Raw genomic sequence first — 15,546 nt, forward strand, 5'->3', positions numbered from 1 at the left:
ATAAAAATTGTGACCTCTATAGGGTCCACAACCTTGATATACTATATTTTAACGCTATTTGAGAACAAAGGGCTGACATTTTGTCTGTCAGTTTTGGCCAATTTTCACGAAATTCGAACTTAGCCATCGTTAGGGTGTAACGGTGATATAATAATACGTTTTTTTTTTAATCGGATAAAAATTATGACCTCTATAGGGTCCACAAGCTAAAATTGCGTTTTTTCGTACAATCAGGGGCCATAATTCAGGAAGTTATGGTGCGATATGAGTGAATATCGAAAGGAACCGAGATCTTTGGGTTATAAACTTATATTTCAAGCTTCAACAAAATTGGATAAAAATTGTGACCTCTATAGGGTCCACAATCTTGATATACCATTTTTTTTACGCTATGAGAACAAACGGCGGCCATTTTGTCTGTCAGTTTTGGGCCGAAATTCACGAAATTCGAACTCAGTCGTCCTTAGGGTGTAACGGTGATAAAATGATACATTTTTTTTTAAATCGGATAAAAATTATGACCTCTATAGGGTCCACAAGCTGAAAACGCGATTTTTCGTACAATCAGAGGCCATAATTCAGGAAGTTACGGGCCGATATGCGCGAATATCGAAAGGATCCAAGATCTTTGGGTTATAAACTTATATTTCAAGTTTCAACAAAATCGAAAGGAACCGAGATCTTTGGGTTATAAACTTATATTTCAAGTTTCAACAAAATCGGATAAAAATTATGACCTCTATAGAGTTCACAAGCTAAAAACGTGATTTTTCGTACAAACAGGGGCCATAATCCATGAATTTTCGATCGGATATATGCCAATATCGATAGCAGCAGAGATCTTTTGGAGATAAACCAATATTTCAAGTTTCGTCAAAATCGGATAAGAATTGTGACCTGTAGAGTGTCCACAATCAATTGTGGACGGACGGACTGGGGCGACGACAATATACGTCCACATGAAAATGTGGGCGTATAAAAATTGTGACCTCTATAGGGTCCACAACCTTGATACACCATATTTTAACGCTATTTGAGAACAAAGGGCGGACATTTTGTCTGTCAGTTTTGGCCAATTTTCACGAAATTCGAACTTAGCCATCCTTAGGGTGTAACGGTGATATAATACGGTTTTTTTTAAATCGGATAAAAACTATGACCTCTATACGGTTCACAACCTAAAAAGACGATTTTTCGTACAATCAAGGGCCATAATTCAGGAAGTTACGGTCCGATATGCGCGAATATCGAAAGGAACCGAGATCTTTGGGTTATAAACTTACATTTCAAGTTTCAACAAAAATGGATAAAAATTGTGACCTCTATCGGGTCCACAACCTTGATATACCATATTTTTACGCTATTTGAGAATGAACATCAGCCATTTTGTCTGTCAGTTTACGGACGATTTTCACAAAATTCGAACTCAGTCGTCCTTAGGGTGAAACGGTGATATATTAATACGGTTTTTTAAATCGGATAAAAATTATGACCTCTATAGGGTCCACAAGCTAAAAACGCAATTTTTCGTACAATCAGGGGCCGTAATTTAGGAAGTTAAAATCCGATATGCGCGAATATCAAAAGGAACTGAGATCTTTGGGTTATAAACTTACATTCTAGTTTCAACAAAATCGGATAAAAATTGTGACCTCTATAGGGTCCACAACCTTGATATACCATATTTTTACGCTATTTGAGAACGAACGGCGGCCATTTTGTCTGTCAGTTTTGGGCCGATTTTATTGAAATTTGAACTCAGTCGTCATTAGGGTGTAACGGTGATATAATAATACGTTTTTTTAAATCGGATAAAAGTTATGACCTCTATAGGGTCCACAATCTAAAAACGCGATTTTTCGTACAATCAGGGGCCATAATTCAGGAAGTTACGTTCCAATATGCATGAATATCGAAAGGAACCGAGACCTTTGAGTTATAAGCATACATTTCAAGTTTAAACCAAATCAGATAAAAATTTTGACCTCTACAGTGTTCACAAGCTTAAAACGTGATTTTTCGTACAATCTGGGGCCATAATCCACTAAGTTACAGTCTGATACATGCCAATCTCGAAAGGAACGGAGATCTTAGGATGATAAACCTTTATTTCAAGTTTCGTTGAAATCGGATACAAATTGTGACCTCCGGACGGACAGGGGCGACGACAATATACGTCCACATAAAAATGTGGGTGTGTAAAAATTACCATTCTTAGTAGTTCTTCTGCATTTGAAAGTAAAGCGCCTGCAAAAATAAGAACAAAATTGGTGCCATCTCCACATTCAAGTTCCTGTTGTTGTGATGCCATTACAATCATTTTAGCAGCAGGATGTTGAACCTCCAATTCACGTAAAATAGTAGCAGCATCATTAGTGACAAAGAGTTTCTCTAAATGATTGATAACCATCTTATTTTGACCTGAAATATCAATTGTTTCCTTAAATTGAATACAGATGCTACTCCAGCATTCTTGAGGTATGTGTACAGGCACTTTTAGTTACAAGCGAACAGTGATGTCCCCTAGCTCAATCCCAAAATAAACAGATCACACATTTATCATTTTGAAAAAGCATCCAGCAATCAAACTTGGCCTAAGCAGAAAATGCTCATATGTGACCCTCCACCACAAAACTATGGCAGTATATTAGCAAGTCTGGAAATAAGGCATCTGTCACAGACAATGTCAGGCACCGATTCAGGCTTTGTCAGGCACTAAACCTCTGTTGCCTGTCATTTTATTCGGCACTGATTTGTCTTTTTCATTGATATTATTAATACATGTTTGGTACTATTTCATTAGTGCCAGACATTTTGTCAGGTGTATCTAAAACCGTTATTTCAAGACCTGTATATTAGATTCAAAATTCTAACATGCTATTGTCTAATTTCTAACTTCTATTCATGTAATTTCTAACTTCTATGCATGTAATTTCTAAATTAAGTTAATCTATAATCCAACTTCTTTATTTGTTCAGTGTAAATTTCAATTCTGTTTTATCTTATTTCTATTATTAAGACAAAAAATGTCATTGTCGCTTTACATTAGCATTGCACCTCCCAGCGCTGTGACATTTGGACAAATAGAATTGCCCTCAGGAAAATGTAGGTCGCCCAGGAAAAAATACAAATTCATCATTAAAACTACACCAAATTGTAAAAATAATGTCATTAAAAAAATTTGCAGATGATGATCTATCCCTCACTTTGTTGTTTAATTCACATCAAGCCAGTCAGTGTTTGCCAGGACGGAATGCGATAAAATACATCTACTGCTGTGCGCCGTTGCTCTGACGCCATGATCAATTTCTTTGCACACGGCAGACACGGGCTGAATTTTCAAAATAAAATTCCTGCTTTAGTATTTGATATGCACTCATGAAATTTTTCAACCAATCAGAGAAAGGCCTGCCATTCACTCCGCAAAGCTCCCTAGTAACGCATGAGGTCTGGTTTCTTTGATGCAAGCAGCTCAAGTTTGGACCCGATTTTAGCCAAAATTTGACCAATTTCCGTCAAATAACTGGCGAGTATGAATATTTAGACCCTTTAGACCATAACCATATAGTTTGTGTGGAGGAAACAGCTGAGTTAACTCCGTAGGAGGCGTCTGAAGTGGGCAATTCGCCGTATTTTGCTTCCAGGAAATGATCCAGCAGCATACAGGCTATACCATATTTTCCATTGTGGAGGGGTGTACTCTGCTCGCGATCGATAATTAGGTCACGTGACGTGTTTCTGCAATGCTGGTTGGCCTGTGCTCTTATGTTTACTGTTGAGGACAATCTGTTTGGCTCGTTTTGAGGGGAGGTGGGTGTCAGCATGTTTATTTTGGATGGAGATTTTGTAGTTTTCTTTGGGGGTGGGTGGGAGCTAATTGTGGTGATTTAAAGCAGGAATTTGACAGAGGATAATCTAAATTTCATAATATTGTGGAGGGGTGTACTCTGCTCGTGATCGATAATTAGGTCACATGACGTGTTTCTGCAATGCAGATTGGCCTGTGCTCTTATGTTTACTGTTGAGGACAATGGGTTTGGCCCGTTTTGAGGGGAGGGGGGTGTCAGCATGTTTATTTTGGATGGAGATTTTGTAGTTTTCTTTGGGGGTGGGTGCGAGCTAATTGTGGTGATTTAAAGCAGGAATTTGACAGAGGATAATCTAAATTTCATAATATTGTATTGGGGGATAAATTCCATGGCGTTTTTAAAAGTATTTTAGGGGCCTGGTCCTGATAATTTTTTCCCTTTTCTTTTTTACTCTTAAAGTTATAATTTCATATTTTCTAAGAAAGTCAAAACATAATTATTTCTATGTCTTTTGCTCAATAGGTTGTCAACTCACTATTATACGATCATAGGTGTCATTCTCACACTTAAAACTCATTTACACTGGAAATAATAACACAATTACCTCCCAATTGCCTCCCTTGTTTTCTATTCTCCACCATGGAGTAGCTTTTTTCAAACTTTTGAATTGGAAGAGGAAAATGATATTTTTGCCAATTTCTCAACTGGCAATAGTGAATTATAGGATTAATAGGATTATTCTTTAACAAGGTAGGACTGTTTATAGATACTATCTATTTTAAGGCTTTATTTTCATAAATTTTAAAAATATAACGTAAAAATATGAAATTGCAACTTTAACTGTCATTATTAATTATTCAGATTTCTGGATGAGTGTCAGCCAGTGCCTGCCTAGCCTACATGTAGCTGAGTTATAGGTGTGGATGTGTGGAAAGGAACCTGAAATGCAATCTGGTAAGTAAATAGACTACAAAGATGGTTTTACATTAACATTCTTATTTTATTGAAATGCTTCAACTCATAACAAATGTATAGGCCTAAATTTTGAATTTATAATTAGTGATAATTTGCCCTTTCTATTTCAGGTCTTAGAATCCTCTGAAGATGACACGTACTGGGAAATACTGCAGACAGGCAGGCATAAGGATCGAAGACCTGGAAAATGAAAAATTCACAATGTTACCAGAAAAACTCTTAACAAATGGTGTAGTCTTAGAACTTTACGCTTACTGTCGAATCCGCCACATAAGCGAGGAAGTGTTGCTGAAGTGGATTATTGGAATTTCCCCCGAGTCTGCAGATTACCGAAGTGAAGGTGGCAAGGTCTTGCGGCAGATACAATTTCTTTATGGCCAGCGAGACTTCCTCAGGAAACGGAAGGCGGACTCAGCACTTTTTAAGGACCTAGAAGGATGTCCTTTTGCCGTTCCATCTGACCCTGCGCCTTCAGAATCGTTATCTGAATGTCATCATCAGACATCAGTGCCGCGTCGCATCTTGACTTCATGCAACCTGTGGGATCAGTCATTCTTGAAACACTGCAATTACTATCAGATTCATTTTTGGAGGCAGTGTTAATTCCATCCGATTCTGATAACTTTGGCCTTGACGCATCCTTTTCCATTCCGGGTTTGTCAGACGACATGCCAGAAGTCAAAGTTCCATTTCCCAAGGAGTTTCCAGCATCCATGTCCACAACAGAAGAATACCCACCGGATGATTTTGCACTATCTGAGAACTTACCTCCCTTAGACATACAGGCAGAAGTTGATTCCCAGGCAGCAACAACTCGTGTACCACTCTCTGAAAAGGAGAAAGAACTTAATAGCCTTTCCTACCTTATGTGTGTAAAACAGAGAACTGTAGCACAACTTAATAGTGAAATTTCAGATTTGCAAACTAAATTGAAGGAGGATGGGGAAAGAAACGTACACTACCAGAAAAAATATGTAAACCTGAGGGAAGCAAGTAAGAACAAGACAATTGAAAACCTTCGAGCCAAAGTGAAAATACTGCAGAACCAGAAGAAAACCTGCATTAGCCAGACGGACAAGAAGCTAGGGAAAAAGAACTCGGACATCGCAGCCTTGTAGGAGCGAATAGCACAGCTGGAGAGGGATCTTGCAAGCACGAGCCAAAGGGCTAGACGGGAACAGAGGTTGAAAAGTTATTACAAAACCCTCCCATCCGTTGCAAAGGTAAGGAAAAGTAGGACTGGTCGAGAGTTTTCCAAGTTGACTGGTCGAGAGTTTTCCAAGTTGAATACCTATATCAAAGGTTCTCGAGAATCGGTTACTGCAAACTGAGAATAATGGTCAAACACTAATCGACACAAAAGGTGAGGATGGCACAATTTCTGATGATGTACGACTTGCCGTCATTGAGTTGTTGGGACTTGAGGTTGCAGTGCACAAGGTGTCGCCAGTCATCCAGGCAGTGGCTAAACATGTTTTCATGCACAAGTTCAAACCTTGTGATCTCCCAGGCAAATGACAGTGTTGCGAATCTCTGATGAAGGACAGTTCCTGACGAAGTGTTAGTATGCAGACAAACTGCATGCATGTTCCCACTTCGGTGAAAACAAGGATGGAACCAGCAGAAAAAAGGTAAATACCTGGAGACAACACTGACACTGGTGAAACTTGTCCACTTGGATTTCGTCGCACTGCAAAGGAGGATGAGGAGACTGTTGCAAAAAAACAGTCAGCTAGAGATAGAGGAACTGTGTTATGTTAGCATGAAGTCTACGGAAACGAGATCCTTGGGCTGAATGTTGATGAAAAGAGTGGTGTCCGAGACAAGTGGTTGGCTGATCTATCGTCACGCCAGAAGAAGTCCATAATTGGTGACTATCGTGACAATCGCTTCAATGGTCTCTTCTGGTTGGCAAGTCAGATCATGGTGCACATTGATGACATCCTTGGATTGGAAAAGAGGCTGAAATCCCCCAATCTGAAAGTTTGGTCGGTTTTCCTGGATCTCAAGGACTCTCGTTTAGTGACCATGGTCCAGGCAGTTGGCATTGTCTATGTCAAGATAACAGAACCATACTGGCGTCTTGTCACTTCGAAGGAAGTGTCGTACCTCGATCTCCATTATACATCAAACCCATGCTCCAGAAAGTCGAGATTTCCATGGAAAGTCCAGAGGACCTACTCGCTGATGATGAGGTTATCCCAAACTTCAAGCCCGACAAGGAGGATGTTCTCTACCAGGCAGTCATGTCCATCGGGCATAATGATAGGAAGGACCTGTTGCTCCGGACCATCAGCACAGTGATGGGGGCCTTCTCCACTTGTCTTGTATTCGGAAACAGCTTTATGACTTCATCAAAGGTACTTACAGTGAGAATGCTGCTCCTTCGGAAAAAGCACGGACATCGGGTAGTGGACTAAATAATCTTGTTAGTGAGAGGAACTTTGGTTCGCTTGATGCCAGCTGTAAACGTCAACGACATGCCACTATCCACTTCCACTCTTCCAGTCTGCTACTGAAGATGAATCGACAGATCCAAAGAAGCCTCAATATCTTCCTCCTCCTCCTGAAGCCGTAACATCTGTTAAGAAGGATGACTAGGTGGCTGTCGCATATGAAAATGGAGTTTGGTATCCAGGTCAGTATACATTTTCTTACCAGGTCAGTATACATTTTCTGATGTTGGATTCAGCTTTGGTTTTAGAAAGATTTGCACTAACCTCATGTAGAATGAACACTCTGAACATAACTTGCTAGAGGTGAAGCTTGTCCGTTCCTTTTCGTAGAATGTCTTAATCTGAAAAAAACTACTTTCACTACTTTCAGGTCAGGTTTTGAGCTTCAACGCCGGTGTTGCTGTTGTGAGTTTTATGCATCCGTCTGCCAATCGGGGTGTCTACAAGTGGAGAGAGAGAGAAATAGGGTTTAACGTCCACTCGACACAAACTAGGTCATTTCGGGACTAACACATGGTTTAATTTTATTTACATAATTCGCTTGCGCGTAGGGGTCTTTAGCAGTGGGAGGAAACCGGAGGACCCGGAGAAAACCCACGAGGTTGGACAGGCGACCCTACTCCTTGCCACGTACAACCGGGGATTCGAAACCACGCCAGTTGACTCAATGACAGACTTTATGGTACAGCCCGCACGTGCTAACCATTCAGCCACCCACCCAATTGTGACCTCTATAGGGTCCACAACCTTGATTTACCATATTTTTACGCTATTTGAGAACGAACGGCAGCCATTTTGTCTGTCAATTTTGGGCCGATTTCCACGAAATTCGAACTCAACCTTCCTTAGGGTGTAACGGTGATATAATAATACGGTTTTTTAAATCGGATTAAAATTATGACCTCTATAGGGTCCACAAGCTAAAAACGTGATTTTTCGTACAATCAGGGGCCATAATTCAGGAAGTTACGGTCCGATATGCACGAACATCGAAAGGAACCGAGATCTTTGGGTTATAGTAGGGGTCGAACTCCCAGATCCGTGACCAATTTCCGGGGAGGAAGGTTTGACGATTGATTCTGGTACGGGGGACTGTTCTGAGGATTTGTGCAGTTTGCAACCTCTGGAAAGTGTGGGCAACTCTCAGGAGAGGCAAAAATCCAAGATGGCGGCCGAAATAGCACAGAGACTTATAGTTGGGTGCAAATATCATCAAACCATCCTTGTAATATTGTTGAAAATCTCAATGCCTTGCATGACAAGTATGTCATTGTTCCGGCTGACAAGGCGTCCAATAACATAGTGTTTATATGTAAACGACATTATTTTGACTGTCTGTTCAAAGAATTTAATTTCGGGAAACCAATCGACAGTGCTACATATAAACGATCAACTCTTAGTAAGGATGAAATTATATCCAATCACAAATCTGTACTCACTTCATTTGGTACTCCGTGTGGAGATACCTATACAGATTTGCCCTTGTTATATTGGAGACCTAAACTACATAAAAATCCCTACAAGCAACGTTTTATAGCAGGTTCATCCCGTTGTTCCACAAAACCACTTTCAAAAGTATTGACATCTATACTAACGGCTGTTAAAGAGGGTATTCAAAAATACTGTGACAAAATATACTCTCGTGGTATAAATCAAATGTGGATGTTGAAAAATTCCAAAGAATTACTTGATGGTTTGCAATCTAGATCCCTTGCTTCAGTCTCATCTATTCAAACGTTTGACTTTTCTACTTTGTACACTAAAATTCCCCATAGTAAATTAAAAGCTCGGTTAAAAGACATTATTCACAGTGTCTTTTCGTCTAAATCAGTTACTGCGAGATATCAATATTTAGTTGTAAATTACAATTCCACATATTTCGTTAAGAATCACAGTGATTCCAAAAACAAATTCACGGCCATCAAGATAATTCAGATGTTGGATTTTTTAATTGACAACATCTTTGTTGAATTTGGAGGGGAAATATATCAGCAAGTGGTTGGCATTCCCATGGGCACTAACTGTGCACCTTTGCTTGCTGATCTGTTTCTCTATTCGTACGAAGCCGATTACATACAGACGCTCGTAAAAACTAATAAACGATCAGTCAGACTTTTTAATTTCACTTATCGATATATCGATGACGTTTTATCACTTAATAATCCTAAATTTAGTGATTATGTAGAATTCATATATCCTGATGAGCTCGAAATTAAAAACACCACTGACAGTGACAATTACGCTTCCTACTTGGATCTGCGTCTCGATTTTGACAATTGCCATAAACTGAGTGTTAAATTGTACGATAAACGTGATGACTTTGACTTTCCGATTGTTAACTTTCCATTTATTAGTAGTAACATTCCAATATCACCAGCTTATGGAGTGTTTGTGTCTCAGCTAATTCGTTACGCGAGAGCTTGTTCCTTTTATTCTGATTTTTTAAGCAGATCGAGGCATTTGTCATCTAAGCTTCAACTACAAGGATACTTGCGCACTAAACTTATTAAAACCTTTAAAAAGTTTTATGGCCGTCATATTGATTTGATTGGTAAATATAACGTGTCTCTCTCGGCTATTATTCTAGATATATTTAATTGACACGTATACTATTACTATCTCCCTGATAATATCTACTACATCGTTAACACAGTTCATCGCGTGCATTTTGCATACCGATAGTTCATTGGCCAATCATGCTATTTTACCGACATTTCGCCTAATAGTTTGGATGCAGCTATGGCAGGTGTGGCGCCAGGCAGGGTAAGCTTACTCTTCCGGACACCTGTTACCACTGTTTGTCGTGTAATTTGTACACGAGGAGCAGTCCATTTGCTGATTACACTATTTTGCTTGAATACACTATTTTGCCTATAACGTTTTTAGGACTTCGAATTCTGTCTTATGGTTTGGATTGTTCGTACTTGGTTTTATTTTATTTGTATAGTTTTCAGGGTCGCTAAATCCATTAAGAACACTCCCAAGCCATTTTGATGCACCCATATCCCAATATGGCGGAAATCTGGCAGAAATGGTGGGAAAAAACGGAAAATAATGTCATATATTCTGGTAAGGCAAATATGGGCTTGTAATATATCGTTTTTAGGGTTTTCATGGACGCTTAGTTCATTTTTAATGGTCTCATGTCAATGAAATCTACATTAGATGTTAAATATGAAACCAAAGTCAGCGCACAGAAGATACAAAGATACGGAAAACATCATTATATACGTAATAAGTCATTCATATAGCACCTACTAATATTATAATTTCTAAACATTCATAGGCATATACCTTTCACAAGAATCTTCCAAGACGACAGCCTTCAATCAGAGTCCGTGTCAGAAAGTTCTGAATCTAATGCACTGTCTGACTCAGATGTGTCACTAACAGAGGTATCATTATCCTCCTCATCATCACCATCATCAATGTCTACCGATGATCTGAACTTAAGTGGCAAGGCCGGGTTTATATACCGTACAAGAACACACATTCACTCTTTCAACTCCCATCCATGTCCGAGTGGATCAGCTACGTTACTGACATTGTAACTTAGCATGATATATGCTTGATAGTTCGCTCTTTTTATGTGTTGTTCCAGACTATCTTGATCAGGTTTTTCATCTTTAGCCATTTGCTAGCTCTACCAAAAGCTACAGTTGTGTATTTTTTGTCATTATAGATACATCTCATCACAAATCGTTCCATGGAGGCTACCAGGTTATCGAATACAGTTAATGCGACACCTAAACCATCTAACAATGATGCATCTGCACTAAACGTGGACTTATATAGTCTTTTTGGAATGGCCAAAAAATCCTGACACTGTATCACAACCGGTTATCGAGTGGAACTGTACGATATGAAGCCCAATCAAGTGGCAGTAATCTTTGTGCATCAGATGGACCTTGTACCTATTACGATTCCAAATAGTTACATTGCTCTTTTGGACATGGGCATGTACTGGCGAATAGCGATTCCATCGACAGAAGACAGACAGAAAGCAGATACACATGGTATGATTATGCAGTGAAAATTTTCAATCTAGCTTTGAAACGGCACCCCAAAGCGAAAACGATCGTGTTTGTGAATGACCCATACGATCTTGACGAAAGATTCTGAACGCAAACTGTGTTCAGAACAGTACCAAGGTGGTACCAAGAACATTTATATCAAGGCCGATAGTAAATTTCTGAACGCTCGAGAATTCTCCAATATCCTTTCAAACGATTCTAATAAAGTGAGACTACAAGTGTTTCTACATAAAGAGTTCGACAAATAAGTAAAAACACACACAGGTATTCAGTTCATTTACTCTATCCGAAAGAACTGTTATGATCTAACAGCCGACAACTGTAGGTTCCAACTTTTCGAATGTGGCCAATTAGAGGCGGACACTATTTTGTTTTACATTTATGCACAACTGAGATCGATTGTTCATCTAGACGCAGAAGATACTGATATTTTGGTTTTATCAAGCTATGTTTCTCAGATGGAACCAGGGTCTCTAGCAGTTAGACGAAAGGGGCAGTTTTTTGATGCACAAAGATTACTGCCACGTGATGTGGCGCTACGTATTGTATAGTTCCACTCGATAACCGGTTGTGATACAGTGTCGGGATTTTTTGGCCATTCCAAAAAGACTCTATATAAGTTCACGTTTAGTGCAGATGCATCATTGTTAGATGGTTTAGGTGTCGCATTAACTGTATCCGATAACCTGGTAGCCTCCATGGAACAATTTGTGCTGAGATGTATCTATAATGACAACTGTAGCTTGTGGTAGAGCTAGCAAATGGCTAAAGATGAAAAACAAATGCACACGCAGTATCCCACCTGATCAAGATAGTCTAGAACAGCACACAAAAAGAGCGAACTATCAAGCATATATCATGCTAAGTTACAATGTCAGTAACGTAGCTGATCCACTCGGACATGGATGGGAGTTGAAAGAGTGAATGTGTGTTCTTGTACGGTATATAAACCTGGCCTTGCCACTTAAGTTCAGATCATCGGTAGACATTGATGATGGTGATGATGAGGATAATGATACCTCTGTTAGTGACACATCTGAGTCAGACAGTGCATTAGATTCAGAACTTTCTTACACAGACTCTGATTGAAGGCTGTCGTCTTGAAAGGTTCGTGTGAAAGGTATATGCCTATGAATGTTTAGAAATTATATTAGTAGGTGCTATATGAATGACTTATTACGTATATAATGGTGTTTTCCGTATCTCTGTATCTTCTGTGCGCTGACTTTGGTTTCATAATTAACATCTAATGTAGTTTTCATTGACATGAGACCATTAAAAAAGTACTAAGCATCCATGAAAACCCTAAAAACGATATATTACAAGCCCATATTTGCCTTACCAGAATATATGACATTATTTTCGGTTTTTTTCCACCATTTCTGCCAGATTTCCGCCATACTGGGATATGGGTGCATCAAAATGGCTTGGGAGTGTTCTTAATAGATTCAGCGACCCTGAAAACTATAAAAATGACATATTACAAGGACAGTTTGATGACATTTGCACCCAACTATAAGTCTCTGTGCTATTTCGGCCGCCATCTTGGATTTTTGCCTCTCCTGAGAGTTGCCCACACTTTCCAGAGGTTGCAAACTGCACAAATCCTCAGAACAGTCCCCCGTACCAGAATCAATCGTCAAACCTTCCTCCCCGGAAATTGGTCACGGATCTGGAAGTTCGACCACTACTATTATAAACTTACATTTCAAGTTTCAACAAAATCGGATAAAAATTGTAACCCCTATAGATTCCACAACCTTGATATACCATATTTTTTACGCTATTTGAGAACGAACGGCGGCCATTTTGTCTGTCAATTTTGGGCCGATTTTCACGAAATTCGAACTCAGCCATCCTTAGGGTGTAACGGTGATATAATAGAACGGTTTTTTTAATCAGATAAAAATTATGACTTCTATAGGGTGCACAAGCTAAAAACGCGATTTTTCGTACAATCAGGGGCCATAATTCAGAAAGTTACAGTCCGATATGCGCGAATATCGAAATGAACCGAGATCTTTAGGTTATAAACTTACATTTCAAGTTTCAAATAAATCGGATAAAAATTGTGACCTCTATAGGGTCCACAAACTAAAAACGTGATTTTTCGTACAATCAGGGGCCATAATCTATGAAGTTTCGATCCGATACATGCTAATATCGAAAGCAGCCGAGATCTTTTGGGGATAAACCTATATTTCAAGTTTCGTCAAAATCGGATAAGAATTGTGACCTGTAGAGAGTCCACAAACAATTGTGGACGGACGGACAGGGGCGACGGCATAATACGTCCACATGAAAATGTGGGCGTATAAAAATTAATATTTGTTTCTGTGATAATTATTGGAAACCGAACCGGATTATTATTTAGGATATTTATCGTCTACTGTATAAATACAGTAAGCAGTTTACGCCATACAATTAAATTATTAAATATTAGATGTGGACGACATAACCAATACCCCCCTGTGGACGACTTAACTGCGTATGTGTTTGCTTGTGGATGAGTTTACTGACACGTTCAATATATGAATGCAACATACAAACAGCTGACCGTATTCATGCAATAGACCATAATTATCGATTTTTACCGTAAAACAGTAATCCCAATTTCTCGTTACATATTGGTATTACATGTAGCGATGGGGCGGGGTGTCCAGCCCAATACAAACAACCCCGTGAAACGTCGACGGATAACTTTGTAGTTAGTCATATAGTAAATGTTACGTTGTTTTCTCTATTTTGACATTCTGCTAACGGTAATTGAGAAAATATTTGAATAATAAATACGGGTTATTTTACAAGACATCTCTTTTGAAAATTTCCCTTACGTTTAATTTTAACCGAAACGCCCAAATTGATTGACATGCAAAGAACAAACCATTGTGACCCTTCTTGAATGCCAACCATTTGCATATATCGGAATCATTAACAATTGTGATTGTTTTTTTAATAAAGATGTCAAACCTTTTTTGGTAATTTTTACTACTAACAATTTACAATACAAGTCGTACTGTCAAGACGACTACAACAGGGTAACAATTTGTTATAAATTGGGCGTCTATTTTCTGTCAGTTGGTTTCTTTTGAAGTCATGTGCCATTTCACAAATTCACATTATGAAACCTTGATTGACAGTATGCATTCCCCAGACTCTTTGGTGCGGAAATGAAAAAGTCAGCATTATATTATCGCCTTTATCGGACTGATACGTGTTCATGTACATGTATTCAGCAAAGTGTGCTTCATATCAGGTGACGAAGACTTTTAATTCATTTGTGATTTAAACCATAAAAGATATATTAATTGAGGTGTGATTTACCAATAATGTATGCACCGTGTGACTTATTTGTCAGTATGTGAATTACTATTTGGATGGATAAAACTACACCCCGGTAAGACCAGAATCGATCTGTGCGCATTTTATCATTTTTCCGTAATATGAATGAATTTGTAATAGTCGATTGACGCAAGTATTAAAAATATGGAACATATTAATGATGTAATAATGCATTGGTATCTTAAGGCATATTTTGTTTAGAAGAAGAATGAATAGTACCCGGGGTTTCCCGAAAAATGTGTTTATTCCTGTTCCGAATATTCGTGATTAATGGAAAAATGCCAACGTAGTAACTGATCTATAACAATTAAAGTGCTACATGTATTTCACCTAAAATAAACGACGAGAGGCATGTTTTAATCAAAACACTGAGTCACACCATGTTTTCAACACCGAGGCAGTGCTATTGTGTCACTCGATATTCACTCGGTAAATCATGGAATTCCACGATAAACCAGTGGCTGCCAGACAGGATACGCTCACATTTTGCAAGAGATGGATAGAGAACAAGCTAAAAACAGGATTTTTTGTACAATCAGGGGCAATAATCCAGAAAGTTGCAAGAGATGGATAGAGAACAAGCTAACCAGCGGCTGCCAAGCAGGATACGCCCACATTTTGCAAGAGATGGATAGAGAACAAGCTAAAAACAAACAGGATTTTTTGTACAATCAGGGGCAATAATCCAGAAAGTTATGGTCTGAAATGCGCAAATATCAAAAGGGACTGAGATCTTTGGGATATAAAGATATGTTTTAAGTTTCATCAAAATAGGATAAAAATTGTGACCTCTAGAGGGTCCACAATTTCATTGCATAGTTTTACACAATTTACGTACAAAGTGCGGCCATTTTGTCGGAGAGTTTCATTTCGATTTTCCCGAAATGCAAATTCAACCTTCATTATGGTGGAATGGTGATGTATTTAAAC

General features: G+C 38.8%; 1 protein-coding gene across 1 annotated transcript in view; it reads right to left on the bottom strand.

Annotated features, from left to right (window-relative positions):
• LOC126811191 (T-complex protein 1 subunit theta) overlaps positions 1-15,546 on the bottom strand; it is a 230,372-nt gene that overhangs the window by 168,555 nt on the left and 46,271 nt on the right. Inside the window, exon 3 of the mRNA XM_050536755.2 lies at positions 2,210-2,421. Coding sequence (XP_050392712.2) covers positions 2,210-2,421 — 212 coding nt within the window. The remainder of the gene's footprint in view (positions 1-2,209; positions 2,422-15,546) is intronic.

This window comes from Patella vulgata, chromosome 2, assembly GCF_932274485.2.
Source record: "Patella vulgata chromosome 2, xgPatVulg1.2, whole genome shotgun sequence".
Taxonomy (NCBI): Eukaryota; Metazoa; Mollusca; class Gastropoda; family Patellidae; genus Patella; species Patella vulgata.